Consider the following 17,971-nt stretch of genomic DNA (forward strand, 5'->3'; position numbering starts at 1 on the left):
CAGCAACTCTAGTGCCTCGTTAAAATATTACAATGTAGAAATCAACAATATTTTTCAAAAAAATATGACGCAGAACAGAATCATTCTTTAATAAATAAAATTTTTTATTTCTACCATAATTTTAATTGATACAAAAAATATGGGTGCTAACCTAAATGCAAATATAATGCCAACTTGACCTATTACGAACTGTTACGGTACTTGAACTGTTACGAATTTTAATTGTCAATTATGACAAATTGGCTTTACATCTGTAATTAGGTGTTTACAATATATTTATAAATAGAATTTGAAAATGTTTGATGTGCTTAAAAGTTTAAAAATAAATAAAAATAAAAATGAATTTTAAATGAAAAATAAATACGTGAGTTTATATAATTAAATTGAGAAAATTTTCAATTTAAAAAATATTTTGGATATTTTTGAATTTGTAATTATTCGACTTTAAATTTGAAAATCAATTTTTCGATTGTAACAAACATTTCGAATATCTTTCAATTATTTGTCAAAACTATACAACATAATTTTTACAAGAGATGTATAATATTTTTAAATGTTATCTGCCAATTGACTTTTTTCTTTCTCTTTTTAATATTCAAAAATATTCAAAATAAATTTTAAATATAAATATGTCTAAGGAAATATTAAAATTTTCGTATATAAAAAAAATTAATAATAATAATAATATTTTAAGGGGATTTTGGTTTTGTTTCGTTTTAATTTTTTTTTTTACTATAATTAATAAAGAGAATTTTTTATTTAAAATTATCCACAATTAATATATAAATATACATTTTACAATTTTTAAGGCATTATTTTAGAAAATATATTTATTAATATTATAATTATATTTTTTTTTTTGTTCGAAATTTAAATATATTTTTGTTTTCTTTTCTATACAGTATCTAATTTTTGTTTACTTTTTTATTCTCGTGTCTCTATTATAAATCAGTTAACATATGCCATTTGTATACCTTTACGATCAAAATGTCGCACTCTAACAAATAGGAATGCTGCGACTAGAGATGCTACAGCTAAAACTAATAAAAGCATAACAAGACCACCCACAAAACTGGGCACTGACATACAAATTGTTTCTGAATCAACTGATCTACTTGCTGATTGTATAACAACAGTTTCATTATTATTATTGCTACTACCTAATGCAAAATTAACATCACCGGGTGCAACAACCTGTATTGTTCGACTTGTATTAACATCTGTCATTTCTTGTTCACCTTGTGTTCCAGTATCACGTTTATATATTCTTGGTTTAATAACAAATTCAAATATTTCATTGTCATCAATATCATTATAAATTTGACGTTTTCTTCTTAAACCACGTAAATCATCTAAACCTTCAACAGATCTTGGACGTCCACCACCTAATAAAATTGAATTACTATTTAATTTATCTAAATCATCTTTACGATTAACAGTACTATAACCAGAATGTCCTGGCGGTGGTGGTGGTGGTAAATGTATATCATTTGGTCCACCTTGCTGTTGTTGCTGTTGTTGTTGTTGTCCATTTTGTGGTGGTTGTGCACTTGGATTACCATTATTTGAATCTAAAAATATAAAAATTAATCAATATTTCAAAAATTAATCAATTCAATTTTTAGACTTACTTGCACTATTATTACTTTCAGAAGATGTTTGGGCAGTTTGAGCTTGGGGTGATGGTACAACATCTGGTTGATTTTCTGAATATGCACCAGATGTATCTGCTGGATGCCTTGGATCTGGATAAGCTGCTGGTGGCAAATTATAATCACTACGTTCATATTCTAAACCAGGTAATTGTGGTGGTCCATATTCTGATGAAATTCCATTACCGCCATGTGGTGGACCATATTCAGCAGAAATAGCTGGACCACCATGACCGCATTTTGGTTCAGGACAATTATATCTACATACTTGTATAACACATTGGAAATGTACATTCATTGAATCGGGGAATTTAAATGCTTGGAAATATGCAAATGAAACAACCGATGCTGATGGTCCAAAGTTTTTAATTTTTTGGAATTTACTCATTATTTTTGGCCTGACAACACATCCATGTTGGTCAACTAATTGTATTGGTGTACGTTTACCATCATGTGCAACACAATTTCTTACTAACATGTCAAATTTATTTTCATCATCTTTAATTGCCAATACCATTGTCATTGTTTGACCGATTTTAACAATTCCAGACACTTCTGATGCCCATGGTCCTTTACCAACTTGAATTTGCATCCAACATTGTAAGTTATCACCTAAGAAATTAGCTGTTACTGCATGTAACATATCAACTTGGAATGGACGGAATGTAACAGCTTTTTCATAAAAATCATACCAAGTACAACGTAATTTTCTAGCTTGATCCCATACTTCTTGAACATATGGATCATATTGTATTATTATTGTATTTTCCACATAACTACCAGATGGAGTGGGTGCACCATAGGCAACAGCATTATGATTTGCTGAACTTGTCATACCACAACTATTTAAGAAAATTTCAAACGTAGCACTTAAATGTCCGGTACCAGGTTTTAAATGTACACAATGTGTATCACTATAAAAACCTTTTGAGAATATCATACCATAAAATGGACGATCAAATTCAATATTAACTCTCATATGTGTCTTTTCACATTGTACTTGTAAATTTTTTATTTGTGGACTATCATTTGATGCTGCCAATGGCCATGGATCATCACCAACTTCATTACTAGGATGTCCACTACTAGGTAAAGCAACAGCACCACCTGCACCACCAACACCAACTCCTCCTCCACCACCTCCAGCTCCTAATAATGATTGTGCTCCATATATTGGTGATGGCGCTGGCGGGCCATAAACTGATCTGTGTTCAAGAGGTAATGAAGCTGAATCAACAAGCGGAGCATCACAGTGGGCATTCTATATATAAAGAAAAAAATAAAAATGAAAAGTTGTAGGCAAAATTATTATTGACAATATTGTTGAATTTTAAAAAGTAAAGAAAATTTTTTTATCAAACGTTAATCTTAAGGTATAAACATTTCGCAGTTTCGTTTGCACCAATTGTTTTTTGTACCACAGAGTAGATTCGGAAAAAAAAGTCTACGTATTAGAAAGATTACTTGTGAATTAAAATTTACGGTAAATTCGCTATACCACAAAAAAAATTTTATAATGATTTATTATTATTTAATTTTTAATATTCATAATTAAGTTATTAGAGTATACGGGGAAGAAAATTGATGCAATAAATTTTTAAAATAATGGATAGCGCAGTTGATATTCTTTAATCTAGTAATTACAGTTGGTGATATTAGATGGCACCGTTGGTCACTATTAAATAACATCATTTAATAGTCAGTTGATTTAATGAGAATAAAAAGAATAATACCAAAATAAAGAATGATACCAAAAACGAAATACAAATGATTTAGTGTCCGGTTGCATTTACCAACAATTCTTTGTTATATTTTGCTTTATTTCTTATTAAAATTAATATTACAGTACGTTAATACTATTGTGCACATAACATGAAAACAATTAATCAATTACTAACTAAATAATTAGAACTCGTTTATTAATTCAAGCGTACTATAGTATAAAATTATAAAATGCAATAAGAGGATCTACATGTCTTGTAAAAGTCTAGAATTTACAAGCATTTACTTATGAATAAAAACATTAAAAAAGAAACCTGTTATTATAATTATTTTCGTCTGTTATACCTTTTAAATTTATGATCTTCTTTCTTTTTTCTCTCCCTCTCTCTCTCTCTCTTTCTATCTGTTAGAACTTAATTAATAAAAATCTGATTTTTAAAAATTTCATAATATTCATATTTAGCCGTATATTTGTATGTATAATTATGTATAACAATAGCATTGTTCATATTAACTATTTTAGTATAAGAGAGTGCATGCAACATAATATTATACGGAACTATATAATTTTTCTTTATAATATGTTTATGAAAATGTACTCGTATGATATATGTATGTACCCAGATATACATGATACAGACGAGAACGTATAAGAGGATAACTGTTATACGCAAAAATTTGGAACTAGATCGACAAATCATTTACATACGGTACTTATCACATCTTAATTTCGCCAACAATTTAAATTAGAAAAGAAAGCTGTTCTATCTTTTTTTTATCAGATTAATGCAGATGAAATAGAAAACAAAAGATTTTCTCTTCAAAAGGGTTGTATGAAATTGAAAATGTTTTTATCATTTAATGTTTGATTTGACATTCCATTGGGCATACCAATTGAAAACAAATTTTTACACACGCAAACATTTAAAGTTTCAATTGTAATACAATGTGCATATTAGGAAATTTCTACAATTACAACAAGTAATTTCAGTTGCAGCCGTATGTAAATAAGTTCAATTTTAGTTAGGGAAAGGCTCAATATTTCGAAAATATGCAATTGTGTAGCGCTTTATATAAAAAATGGAATTCATGATACAGTCAAATCTGCATATGTGCAACTTCTTTTCAAAGGTATTGCACTCAATCATTCACAACTGTTTTTGTATTTTATAACAATAACATTATTTTTAATGTATACATAAATTTTGCATCATATATTTTATTATTCATGTATGTTATCTAAATAATGAATGTATGTATCTCTGATATTTGCGCTACATATGCATTTCTGTATACTCTACATAAATAATTACTTATTATGGACTGATATAGAAAGTAGAAACTAGTACAAATCAGAGCATAACTGGATTTTTTTTTCTCTTTTTCTTGTTTTTTTATTTTCAATAAAAATCTATATATAAAAATGCAACGTTTATAACCAATGCAACATGTATTGCTGTATACAAGTTAAAATATAAAATTTCAATAAAATATATTATATGGTGCAACAATATTGCAGAACATACATAATCTTCTCTCTTAAGAAAAATTCAAACTAAAATTAAATATTTTAACAAAAATTAAATGAAAAAAGAAAATAATAATGCTTTCGAAAATATTGACCAAAACAATTACTTACATTACGGTAATGGGTGTTAAAAGATATTTACGATATAAAAAATAAAAATATTTTAAAATATTCAACAGAAAAAACGAAATTTTACAATATAATATTAAAAAAATAATTAATATACAATTGGGTGGGTATGAGACAAACCTTTAATGTAAAATGTGTGAAATCAATGTTGTTTATAACAAAAAATTTAACAACTATAAATATAGGTGCAACCGTACTTAAAGTACAAATTAAATAAAATTTAAGCTTTTACTTTTATACTTTTTTCTTCTGTGTTTTTGGTTTTCTCATTCAAATCTCTTAGTTCTCATCGAAATTTTTACTTTGTATTTTAAGTTATGCTACTTTTGTTTGGTATACGTATATGTGCCCAATATTGTAAAATCAAAGTGGAACTTGTCACAGTACCAAATTCAAAAAAAAAATACGCTATGCGTCTATGATGACGAATTGCTCGATATATCTCGACAGATGGCTCTGTATTTTACTTCATCTACATTATATATAAATATGTATTATATATAAATATCCAACACTATAATATTATAAAAGTTAGAAGAGACTAAGTTTTAATTGATTAACTTAAAATTGTTATACTCGCAATTAATTTCCAAAATTAATCGACATTAATTGCATCCCTTTTAATGAAAATTAATTTATATTTTCTGAATTTCGCTTTTCTACTTAAATACTCCTATATGTACAGGCTGATGTGCTTGGAATATTTAAACTGTTATATGTCTAAACTGTTAGACATTAAAAATGTTATAATATATACCCTTAAATACAACACCAATAGCTAATACTCAACCAACAGCTGCTACTCAATATACAACTTACGTCATAAAGAGAGTAATTTGACAGTTAGTAGCATAAAAAGTACGGGATACTACAAACAATATAGTAGCATAAGAAGTACGGGATTATTATTACAAAAGTTTCTCGTTTACCTACGGGATTCAATCCTTGCTTCATATAATTTAATAATTATTTCAATATTGATAAGCTGAAACGTTACGAGTATGTAGTATATACGCAAAAGTATTAGTATAACAAATATAATAAATCACTCTAAAACAGATAGCAATACTAGCATAATGTAACACACATTCCATATGTTATTCATTTATAAGCATTTAATCAAATTAAATGTACAAGTTTGGTTAGCAATGTATATGATGTGTATGCTATAAAAGAAAATTAAAGAAGATCTGGTGAAATGGGTTATTTTTTTTTCTTTCTTTACTCTTATTAAAGACAAGTTAACACACAAAACGAAAAATAAACTAACATTTTTTATGGTGTTAAAAGCTCAATGTTGTTTTCTAGTTTTTTTCTATCACATTTTCTCTATTTATATACATACATATATATTAAATTTTTATTTAACCGGCTTCTCTTTTAAAAATAAAACTATACAACAATTTTCATTTTTAGTTTTTTTTTCTAATTCAACAACTTTTGCAGCAATCAGTCATTTAGTGCTTTCTTTTTATTCCACCATCACAGATCATAAAATTTTGCACATTTAACAAACTTTAATACCATACTTTATACACAGGTACATATTATATGCACATCTGTATACTAATACAAATGTTTTATATAAAAGTAAAGTGCCGTACCTGTAACAGTGTGTATTTTTGGACGAATTTTAAACAATTCGTTTATCACTCATAGGTAAAAATACCTTTATTTCATTGCTGAGTTATCAATAACAGGTTTTATTCAAAATTCATTTACTATTTAATTATATTATTGATTTAAATTGTTGGGGCTGCTTCTGATGTTGCGTATATTTTCATTCATTACTAAAATTTCGCAAGCTTAGGGCGTCAAACATTTGAATACGTCTCTGTTTGAAACTTGCATGATACAAGTATATACAAACTAATTTATTAGTACATAATCTTTATGAAAAATTATAAATGAAATATGATATTTAATTTTTATTTTTTTATTATGGTGTGTAAAAAGTTAGAAAGCTTGTCATTTTTTTTTAATTTTCGTTAAATTTTAAGGTATTTTTATTGAAGAATCTCCTAATCGTATTGCTCATAATATAAAAAATATTATGAGCAAACTAAATTTTAAATTTTGCGAAATTTTAAAAAAAGCCTGTATAGTATCAAAAGTGTAACATATATTATGTTATTTTCGATAAACAGCTCAAAGAAAGCTTATGATTAATAGAGGGTAATGGTATATGAGTATAATATTGCAAAATCCAAATATAATTCTTGTACATCTGTACCTACGAGTATTAAAATAACAAAGCTCCATAGAATGACAAATCTATTAGTAAACTGTAGGAGAAAAAACATAATAAATTAATAATGAAAAAAATATAATTTTCAGCACTTTTCCAACTCTAGAATAGTGAGTATTATTTATCTGGCACCATATAATATATTATAACTAAACGGTAACACTCGAAGTCATTAATATTTTAAAGCACTTTCCTTATCATATTATTTTTTGAAAGTCATGAAATGCAATTAAACAATTTGATAAAAGTGACGGAATAATGCTTATAACAAGATAAAGTCAATATTGTTATCAATTAATTATTTTTTGTTAAATTTAATATTGTTATTATTATTTGATGTAAATATAAAATTAAAGTACACTTTTGAGAAAAAATTGGTGATTATTCGTACTTCCCTAAGAAGTATTTTTCGTTGACCATCATCATTTCTACAAATGATCTATTCTACTACGTTACTTAGTCAAAAATTAGTCTATGCAGCCACTGTCTTTCTGAGCACAGAAAAAAGAAGGCAGAACACAGAAGAAGAAGGGTGCCATCAGTCGAAGGTGTTTCTTCCAAAATGCTCGGGGAAGTTCACCGCGAAGCTGTTGGGGATGAGTAGAAGTCGGACTCGCGCTATTGCCAACTTTTTCATGGACCATAGCCCAGTAAGGTGCTATCAGCATAGGTTGGGGAAATCGGGCTCCACCCTGTGCAGATTTTTCGGGGGCAGTGATGAAACTGCCGTGTACATTGTCCGGCGACGTAATTGTCTTGGACAGGGTTTCCTAAGCGTTCGGGAACTGCTATGCAACTCCCTTAGGGATGTCTCCGGTTTCATAGTTGGAACGGGGATATTGTAGGTGGGGGCGTGGGGAGGCTTCAAAAAGTCGCGAATGGCTGCGGTGGCCCGGAGATACTCCTCCCCCACTTTTCTTAGAAATCTACGGTCTACGGTCTAGTCAAAAATTTACTCTATTTCTAGCTCTACTCTATTTTACTCTATTCGATCGGGTAATTTTTTCATTCTCACTAATTTTCTACAATTTTTAGTACTGTTCTTTGGATTACCCTTTTCGATGATTTTATTTGTCCAGATAATAATTTACACGATTATTTTTTAAAAGGTAAACGATTTTTAATAAATATTATAACTAATTATAGAAAATGTTGATAAGATTAAGGAAGTTATTAATGATAATTTATCATAAACGGCACGATTCACCCTCTCCAGCATTGAAAAATAATGCTTAAAATTTTATTTAATATTCAATAAATTATATTACAACACAATATAGCTAGTATATACGAAACTATTTGTTATATATGCAATTTAAAGTTTTTTTCTTTTATTAAGGATATTATAGACCTAAGTTACATCAAACATGCTTTCCCGGAAATTTTTCTTATTATTATATAACGTATTAATAAACTAAAATTATAAAAACCTTTTAAAATTTTCTGAAAATCTTTCTATACGATAATTTTACACTGAAAAAGAAACTCATAAGCATTATGAATTTTATAAGAATTGTAAACTAAAAAATTTAAATTTTAGGGCAAATTTAAACTGGAGCACTAGTAATTTAAATATAAAGCACATATGTGTATAAATACAAGTACAATATTCTAATACGTGATTTATATAAGACATCGGTATTGTTATAAAAAATCAAAACTGAAAAGTAGAATAATATTTTTTTTTTTCAAACTTGTTTTCGCATTAATTAAAATTATAAAATTCTTAAAATATTTTCTTTAGAATTATTACAACACATGAAATGCAGAAATATGGTGTGTAACAAGTCTTTAAATACACACATACATACATATATGAAACTTCAAAATTTGTAAATATTTGCATTATACTTTATAGTTTAAGAGTAGAAAACAATGGAGTACATTAAAATACAATTTTGTGCCTGTCAGCAAAAAAGGCTTAAGTCAAATTCTTTAAGTTTTCAGTTTTATTACAGTTTTAAATTCGTTTCTATTCAGTTTATATCCTGTTAAAATTTCATTGATCTACTTAAGCTAGTTCCGAAGTTACGAGTATGAACAAAAACTTAAAAAGTTAAATTTTTTTTTTAATTGTAAAAGTTTAATTCAAACTTATTGCGCTAAGCCTATTGTGCATTTTTTTTTTTTAAATGTTCTCGAATTCATGTCATTTTCGAATTCCACAGAGGTTTATTTATATTCAGTCAAAAATTGCATGAATAATAATACACTTGGTTTCGAAATGAAAGGTAAAATAGAGTATAAAACGCTAAAATTTAAAATTTAATATAAAACAACAGTTTCATTAAAATTTATTGGAAAATCATTAAATTTTATTTAAAAATTCAAATTAGAGAGAAATTCAAATGAGTAATGCTTAACACCTTACACGGTACAACTTGTTATAATATAACAATAGTCATCATGGCTATATAACACATATTATTATAACTATTATGAGGTTGTCTATATACCTCATATGCTGTAAATTTATAAAAATTAAAAAAAAAAATAAACATAAAAACTTACCTTAAAAACTATAATAACAAATATGAAATGCGCGAGCAACAGTCGCGTATAATGTCCCATTTTTTTTTATATTAAAAAATTATTTTAATTCCTAAATTGAAAAATTTTTTTTAACAACACTTGTTAAAGTTGTTAACTTTTATTATTACGAGCGTATATTTTTTGCCTTTTAATTCGTCTTTAGTAGTCTGAAATAAAAAAAAAAGACAAAAATATTAAAAAATTTTTTTTAATTAAAAAGTCGAAAAAATTTTATTATTTTTGTTAAATTTGAAAGTGTCACACTTAATCATATAAAAGAAAGTATATATTAAAATAATAATTGGTAACTCAAATTTTCAATGTAAGAGAGAGACAGAGAGAGAGAAAGAAATGAACCGCAAAAATTCACACGATTCATTATGCATAAAATTACGCTTTTTAAACAAAAAAAAAATTTCTTTGACTTCTTAAAATTCAATTTTTACTTATTAAAGTTTTGGGTGAATCATTAAAAAAATTAAACTGAATTACGTAAGTTTTATTAATTAATTAAAAGCTAAAATTAGTTTAAAATTTTTTTTTCTTAAAGTTTTGAAAAAATTCTACAAAATTAAATACAACAATCTAAAAACTCTATTTTTGAAAATTTGCTCTGCAATACCAATGAATTAAGAAACAAGAAAATTCACACTTAAACTTTCAATGAAGATTTAAGCTTCTGTTTTTTTTGAAAATTTTTGAAAAATTTCCTCAAAGTGGATAAATAAATTTCCTAAAAGAGGAATTTTAAGGTAAGACATTAATAAAAAACAAAGAGTTTGGTGGTATATAGCAATGAGTCACAGTTTAAAAAATAATAAAAAAAAAAAGTAAAAAAAATTTATCAAGCGAAACCATAACATTTATTGTGAAAAATCTTTAATAAGATTTTCAAACCTCAAACGTTTCTACAAATATTATGATTTCAAAAACTGTTCTAAATATTTCGATGAATAGTATAAGAAGACAGTGTCTCTGATGTCCGAGTAATTTAATTTAACTTTGAATTTATCCAGATTTCTAACAAATAATGATTTCTATTAACATTAATGAAAAAATTCTTATCTCTTTTGTATCAGCTCATAAGTCATTATTTATACTTGTTATCAAAAATAATTCATGATTCAACTCACAATTATTACTCATTAATGAAATATTCATTAATTTATTTAAATTAAAATCTTTTAAAATTTCATTTTTCGCTAAATAAATTTTTTTTTGATAGATGTAGCATCGAAATTAAAAAGGACAGGAATAAAAGAATATACCAAATAATAAAATTATTTAAAATTAACTTACGGACGATATGAGTAATACTGTCCATAAAAATTAAGTTACTGATACAAAAATCCAAATTTAACTTAAAGTAATAGTTGCATACTAACGGACTAATTCCAATAGATCAGAAAATAAATTAAATAGGAAATTTTAATAGCATATCTACCTTTTATTTAAAAAAAATTTTTTTTCCTTTATTTCCTATATAATCCTTTTTTGTTTTTGGTAGTGAAATACCACACTATTGCACTTTAAAATTATTAATTAAAATTATTATACGATTTTCAAATTATTCAAATTCGAATTAATTTTCAATTCTATTTAACATAAAATTAATTTTAATTTTTCATTATCATTAATCAATTCCAATATAAAAAATTTAATTTTTCACTTAAAAATTGCACTGTTAATTAATTTTTTTAATTTTCATATTTTTCTACATTTTATTAAATTCCAATTTAAAATTTTCTTTTTCTTTTGAAATTATAAATTTTTTATCGTTTCTCATGAAAATTTCATTATGTACTTATATATATGTAAACCTATATACACATTTATTTATTTTTCTTTCATAATAATAATAAATAACAATCGTATTAGCAACATCTAAAAAAACCCAAAATAATTCAAAATAGTTGATAAAATTAAATCATAAATTAGGCATATTTTAAAAATCAAAATTTCGCACTATTGTAACAAAAAAAAAATAAAAACGCCGTAATAACAGCGAAATTAATTCACAAAAAAAATTTGAAAAACGGAGAAAAAAATTACAAGAAAAACTTAAAAAAAAATAAAAATAATAAAATGAAATTTTAAGCGAAATTTTTTTTATTAAAACATTAAATTACGTTATAGTTTACAAATTTTACAAATTTTCTATTATAAAATTCCAGTTTTTCTTAAAAAAATTAAAAAAAAAAATAATAACAAAAAGAAACCACTACATTTTCACAATTTTTTTATATTTCACCGTTGTCATTTCTACACACCATTGGAAAGTAATAAGCGAAAAAACTTCACAAAAAAAACGGAGTAAACGGAATTAAAAAAAAATTTTTTTTTAATAAAATAAAACATCAAATTAATAAAAAAACAAAAAAAAAATAAAATTCAAAAACTAAAAATGGAAAGAAAAAAAAATTAACCGAAATGAAAAATTGAAATTTCACCACCCGTCCGTGTTCTTCTTGTTAAAAAATTTCATTACCAACTTATAAAATATCTCGAGATAAACTGATCATTTTCCATTTGATATTTTCAGATTAAACCTATCTCACAACGACCTTCTTCTATACATACTATATGCCATACTCTACCACTATCCGTTAATAATAATAATAACAATAAGAAAAAATAACAAAAAATAGTAATCAAAATTACAATCATTATCAATAATTTTTTTTTTAAGTAAATTTTCAATTTTTTAATATACATACATACAACAATTTTAATGCAATCATCATCATTATCATCAGCAACAACAATAATAATAACAACAACAAGAGCAACAACATGATTATCATCTTGTTAATTTCATATGATCATAATCATCATCATTATCAATATTCATAGTTTAAAAAAAAAGAAAAAAAATGACAAAAGAAAGTAAGAAGAAGAAGAAAAAAAATTTTTTAATTTTTTGCTAGAGCGGACAACCATATCTGTAAGAAGAAACATGTGTTCCTGTGTGTGTAATTTTATATTCAAAAAATTCTCTCTTTCATATTTACATTTTGACGTCATTATCAACATCATTTTCATTATCATTACCATTGTCAAAATTATAAAAACTTTATTTTATACGAAAATTTTCAATTATCATTTAACATTTTTATTTATTATATATTTATATAATCATTATTATATAGTCATTATTAATTACAAAATTTGTAAGTAATTATTATTTTGAAAAAAAAACAAAATTCTGTCAATATTTATTAATTTATTTATAAATTTAGTTTATTAAATTATTTATAAATATTTATAAATTTAGTTAAATTAAATTTGACATTAAATGACATTAGATTACTTTTCTTTTGTTTTATTTGAAATTTTTGAATTTTCTTACTATTAATTGAAGTAGTTGTAATTATGTACGTTCATTATTATTAAAATAATTGTAATAAAATTTGATTTTTAATTAAATTCAATATAAAATTAAGTTTAATTTATTGATTTCATTGTTGCCATTTTTGGGCTATTGTAATTAAGGAAATAATTAGTGTGTAAAAAAATGTGTTTTGTTTTCTCTTTATTAATTATTTTATTTATTAATTTCGAGAAAATGAATGTGCTTTCAGAGGACAACAAGAGAGAAAGAGTAATAATAACTTTTTGGTGAATTATTTTGAAGATTAATGTAATATGGAGCTTATTTAATTGGATTTTCTATTTTTAATTAATATGAATTTAACAAATGACTTTACAATTTATTAATTGATTTAATAATAACTTTTTCATGATATCAAAAATTATTAATATTATTAAGTAAAATTTTCTTAAAAGTAATTAGATTAGAATTCCGGCTTGTTCGAATGAGGGCCGGAAAAGGAGAGAACCGGTGGTTCCACAATCTATGTGTACCTTTCGAGAGGCATCGTTAACCTAGCCTAATTAGATTAAAATAAATAAAACATAAAAAATGATTAAGATAGTAAAAATCGAAAACTCCAAATCGAGGAAAGAAAGTTTACGTGTCGACCAGTCAGAGTCAAAATGAAAGAACAAGAGTCGAAAATTTGAGATTTAAAATTCGACTACGAAGTTGTAATTAATGAGTCAAAACCGAAATTCAAGATAAAGAGTCGGAATTGGAGAGTTGGAATAGATGGTTGTCTTCCCCAGCAGATAACATGCTGAATTAAACAATTAGAACTTATTTTTTTTTCTATTTATTTTTGTATTGTTAGAATTTAGTTCGAACTTAAATTTAAAATTTAAAAATGAAAACAAAATATAAAAAAAAGGGAAATGGAGTCGGGTTCAGATTTATCAGATGTACGTACAAATGAAATTATCAATCTTCAACTCTGAACATATAAAAAATTTTTAAATAATTAATAAAAAATGTTAATTTTGAAAAATATTTGAAAAATTTTAAACTTGACAACTAATTAAATCTTTGCAAAATTGAAAATTTAATTAACATCAAAAATTCAACATACCATATTGTATTCCACCTTTATGTCATTATGCTGTATTTATTTTATTGACAGTTTATACTGCCATTATTTTAATATTAATATATAAAAAAAAAAATTTAATATAAATTTGAAAAATAAATTTTCTCTTTCAGTCTTTGATTATTTATTTTTAATTAGTTTTTGTGGTAAGAAAAGATTTAAAAGCAAAAAAAAAAAATAGGCTGCAAAAATTTGAAATTTTTTTTGAAATTTTTATTAAAAAGAAAATAATTTTATATAAAAAAAATATTTTTATTATTAAATTTTTTTTTTTTTAATTATTAATTTACATTTTTTTTATTAACTTTTTATTCATTGATCATAAGTTCTGGTAATAAAGAAGAAAACGAACATTTTACAACCACATTAAAATTGAATTGAAATACCATGAACGAACCATGGTTCGTTAAATCTTTAATATGTAGGTACGCAAATTTATAAGGTCATAATGTGTTATAATAATAAAAAAGAAAATAAAAACAAGTAATAGGTTAATTAAAAAAAAAAAAACAGTTTCTGATGAAAGTATATAAAAAATTTTCTCTATATATGAGAGTCAATTGTGTGTCACTAAACCATTTATTTATTAACAAATTTTATTCTTAATTACAATTTCGGCATTTATACAAAGGAATATTTTTCTACATACTTTCAATTATTTTGCATTTAAAATTTAATTTAAAAGGCGGGTATGAGATGCAAATTTATTTTGAAATGAAAAATTTTAATAAATCTCGCCATGGTACAGATTTCTAAATAAATAACTTTAATAAAAGAATCTAACCGCACGACACCTGTGTGTTTATTTCGAAAAGTAAAAGTGCATACACTTTTTTAACAGTAATATTTTAATAAAACTAACACTATGCTAATATTTTAGTAGTATAAAATTTCTATCTGTATCTACATATTCGTATGATTTATTATCACTTTCTCATAATTTATGAATTATGTTGAAAAAAAAAACAGAAGTTTCGTCAAATTTCAACGTTTTTACATATGCCTTTTGCGTTTCGTGAGTTGTAGAACTTGTAATTTATGATAATTTTTAATAAGAAATCATTTGATAATTTTTAATAAGAAATTTTAAGATATTTATGTAATTCATTAAATGGTCTAGACAATCAATAATGACGTCTACTCTTATCGTAGACCACGCAAGCTTAATTTTATCCGAAATTTTCACTATGAAAAAAGCATTATGAAAAAAACTCAAACAATAAAATAACCAATAGACAACTATGTTGCAGAAAATGAGCAATATACTATACCAAAGTATATTTCCAGTATGCGACTTTACTCATGATATTTTTCGAGAGAATAAGGATATGATCTTAAAATGAGCATTAGAGTATGATTTTATTCACAAAATTCTTAATTATGGCAATGCGTTTCTCTAACTCATAATCTGACTCATTATAAGATGAAGAATTAATTATTTTATAAAAATGCCAAATTCCTCAAAATTTCACTGCTCATATTGCCTTTCTTTACATATTTTCAAAATAAAATTTTTAATATAAAAATCCAATATTATAAATTTATTTTCTTCTAAATTTTTATTTACTTATACAATATTAATATCTAAATTTAATTTATATGTATAACAAATTGTATAATATATGATCCATATAACAGTATAAATGCATATATGGCGTATAGAGACATTCATTAATTCTAAAACTCAATAATATTACTTTCACTTTGATACACCTTGCGCTTGCTCATGCTGCGTATACAAGAATTTTCTATTTATTTTTTTTATACTTTTTTTTTATTATTATTATACTTGATTTTTCCAATGAATATATACAAAATAAAGACATCATTAAAATAAGAAAAAAAAAAAATGAATTAAAATTGGAAAACAAAAAAGTGCAATAAAGGAAAATAAAAAAAGAAAACAGAAAAATAAAAAATAATAAATAAAAACAAAAGAGAAACAAATTTGTTTTTGTTTTTCTATTATTTTTGCACTATTTTGTTATACCAAATACTTTATACTTATATAAAGAAAACAGTTTTGTTGCACACATTAAATGAATATTATCCGCAAAAGTTACAAAAAAAACAGAAGAAAAAAATTAACAATCAAAATGTGGATGAAGCGCAGAAATGAACAGCTACTGTTATACCACAATTCTGTGATTATAACCAAAATCGTATAAGTCAAATTTGGTAATTTTTTAGTTTATTCAAAATTTGAATTCTTTATGATTAAAAATATATTCTGTCAAAATTTGGTTAGTATACATTGACTAGTTCCGAAGTTATGAAGATTTGATTTTTCAAATTTTGACATTTGGCTTCAAATTGAATTTTCTTGAATTGAGCACGTGCTCAGGAATTTCTTAAAAAAAATTAATTTAATTTGCATTCTTTTTATAGCATTTTCTTTATTCTATTTAATTTTTAACAAATTTAAATGCGATTACATAAATACCCGAAAATTTGAATTATTTTTTCCAAAAATTGTATAAATTTATTTTAAATTCAATTCAGTCAAAACATAATATTTCGACTTAACAATTATTATTATTTTTCAATAAAACCACAGAATTTTAATGTTAATTGCATTTTCTTTCTTTAATAGTTTTTATTTGTTTGCGGTTACTATAAATTAATTTTATATAGTAACCAGTTACTAGAAACCACTAAACTATAAATATATACACTACTATATAACAATATAAAATATGACTAAACATTATAATATATAAGTTTTCTGAAATAAAAATTTTTGCAAGTTTAATATTTTTAAAAAGAAGCTACTTGTACCCTAGTATGTGTTATACATATGTATACAGTATATATAAATATATACAAACACAATGTATTTGTATAATAAATTTACTATATATGGAATTTAATAGAAATAGTGATAAAAGTATATTTAATAGCGATAATGATGAACACTTTTTATATAAAATTCTATAATAAAAATAATAAGTATGTATAACAATCATTTTCTTAATAATAATAATAGTGATGATAATGATGTTGATAATTATTATAATGATATTATTAAACGCGTTCCATTAACCTACTGATATAGAACCATTTCAGTTTTTATTTTTATTTTTTTTTTTTCGTTTTTCAATACTTTACTTTTTCTTATATACATTTTGACATTCATATATTATTTTTTATTCATTATATTCTCTTTATTTATTTATAAAGCAAAAAAAAAACAAAGAAATGTTATACAAGTAGTATAACAAAATTTTTATTAAATCTTGTATTTTAATGGTATTTAAAAGTTTTGTGTTGACATTAGTAACAGGTTCAATTTAATTTTAATGTAAGTTCTGACAGAAATTTTTTTAAAAAATTTATAATGAAAAACTAAATTTATTCAACAATCGTCATCTACTGGTACTTTAAAGAACTAGTATTTATACTTTAAATTCAAATAAGTTGGCTTATACATATTTGGTCAATTACGTCGATTTTACGTTGATAGACTGCATTGTTAAACTATTCGTTTCGAAGTTATTTTTTTAATTTTTTCTCATTTTTGTTATTGATACAGTTTAGATTAAGAATAGTTAAGTAGACATTTTTTGTTACCAAATATATTCAAAGTAAATATTTCAGAGCTCAAACGAAACTGAAAACTTTATACGTATTATACCACAAATTCAAGCTTCCAAATAAGGTACTTCTCACTTTTCAAACATCTTAACAGAATTAGACT

At 24.3% G+C, this 17,971-nt stretch overlaps 1 protein-coding gene across 3 annotated transcripts; it reads right to left on the reverse strand.

Moving 5' to 3' along the window:
• Positions 1–821: 821 nt before the first annotated feature.
• LOC129612861 (uncharacterized) lies at positions 822–9,930 on the reverse strand. 3 transcript variants are annotated; one of them, XM_055526653.1, is made up of 4 exons: positions 9,791–9,930; positions 1,632–2,913; positions 1,449–1,571; positions 822–1,385 (listed from the first exon to the last, which is right to left on the reverse strand). In XM_055526653.1, the coding sequence occupies exons 1-4, from the start codon at positions 9,848–9,850 to the stop codon at positions 949–951; spliced, it is 1,902 nt and encodes a 633-aa protein (XP_055382628.1). In that variant the 5' UTR covers positions 9,851–9,930; the 3' UTR covers positions 822–948. The 3 variants fall into 3 exon arrangements, with proteins under 3 accessions (XP_055382628.1, XP_055382627.1, XP_055382626.1); XM_055526652.1 differs by having other exon boundaries at positions 1,443–1,571; XM_055526651.1 differs by having other exon boundaries at positions 822–1,571.
• Between the last annotated feature and the right edge of the window lie 8,041 nt (positions 9,931–17,971).

This window comes from Condylostylus longicornis, unplaced genomic scaffold, assembly GCF_029603195.1.
Source record: "Condylostylus longicornis isolate FDR11 unplaced genomic scaffold, ASM2960319v2 ptg000077l, whole genome shotgun sequence".
Lineage (NCBI taxonomy): Eukaryota > Metazoa > Arthropoda > Insecta > Diptera > Dolichopodidae > Condylostylus > Condylostylus longicornis.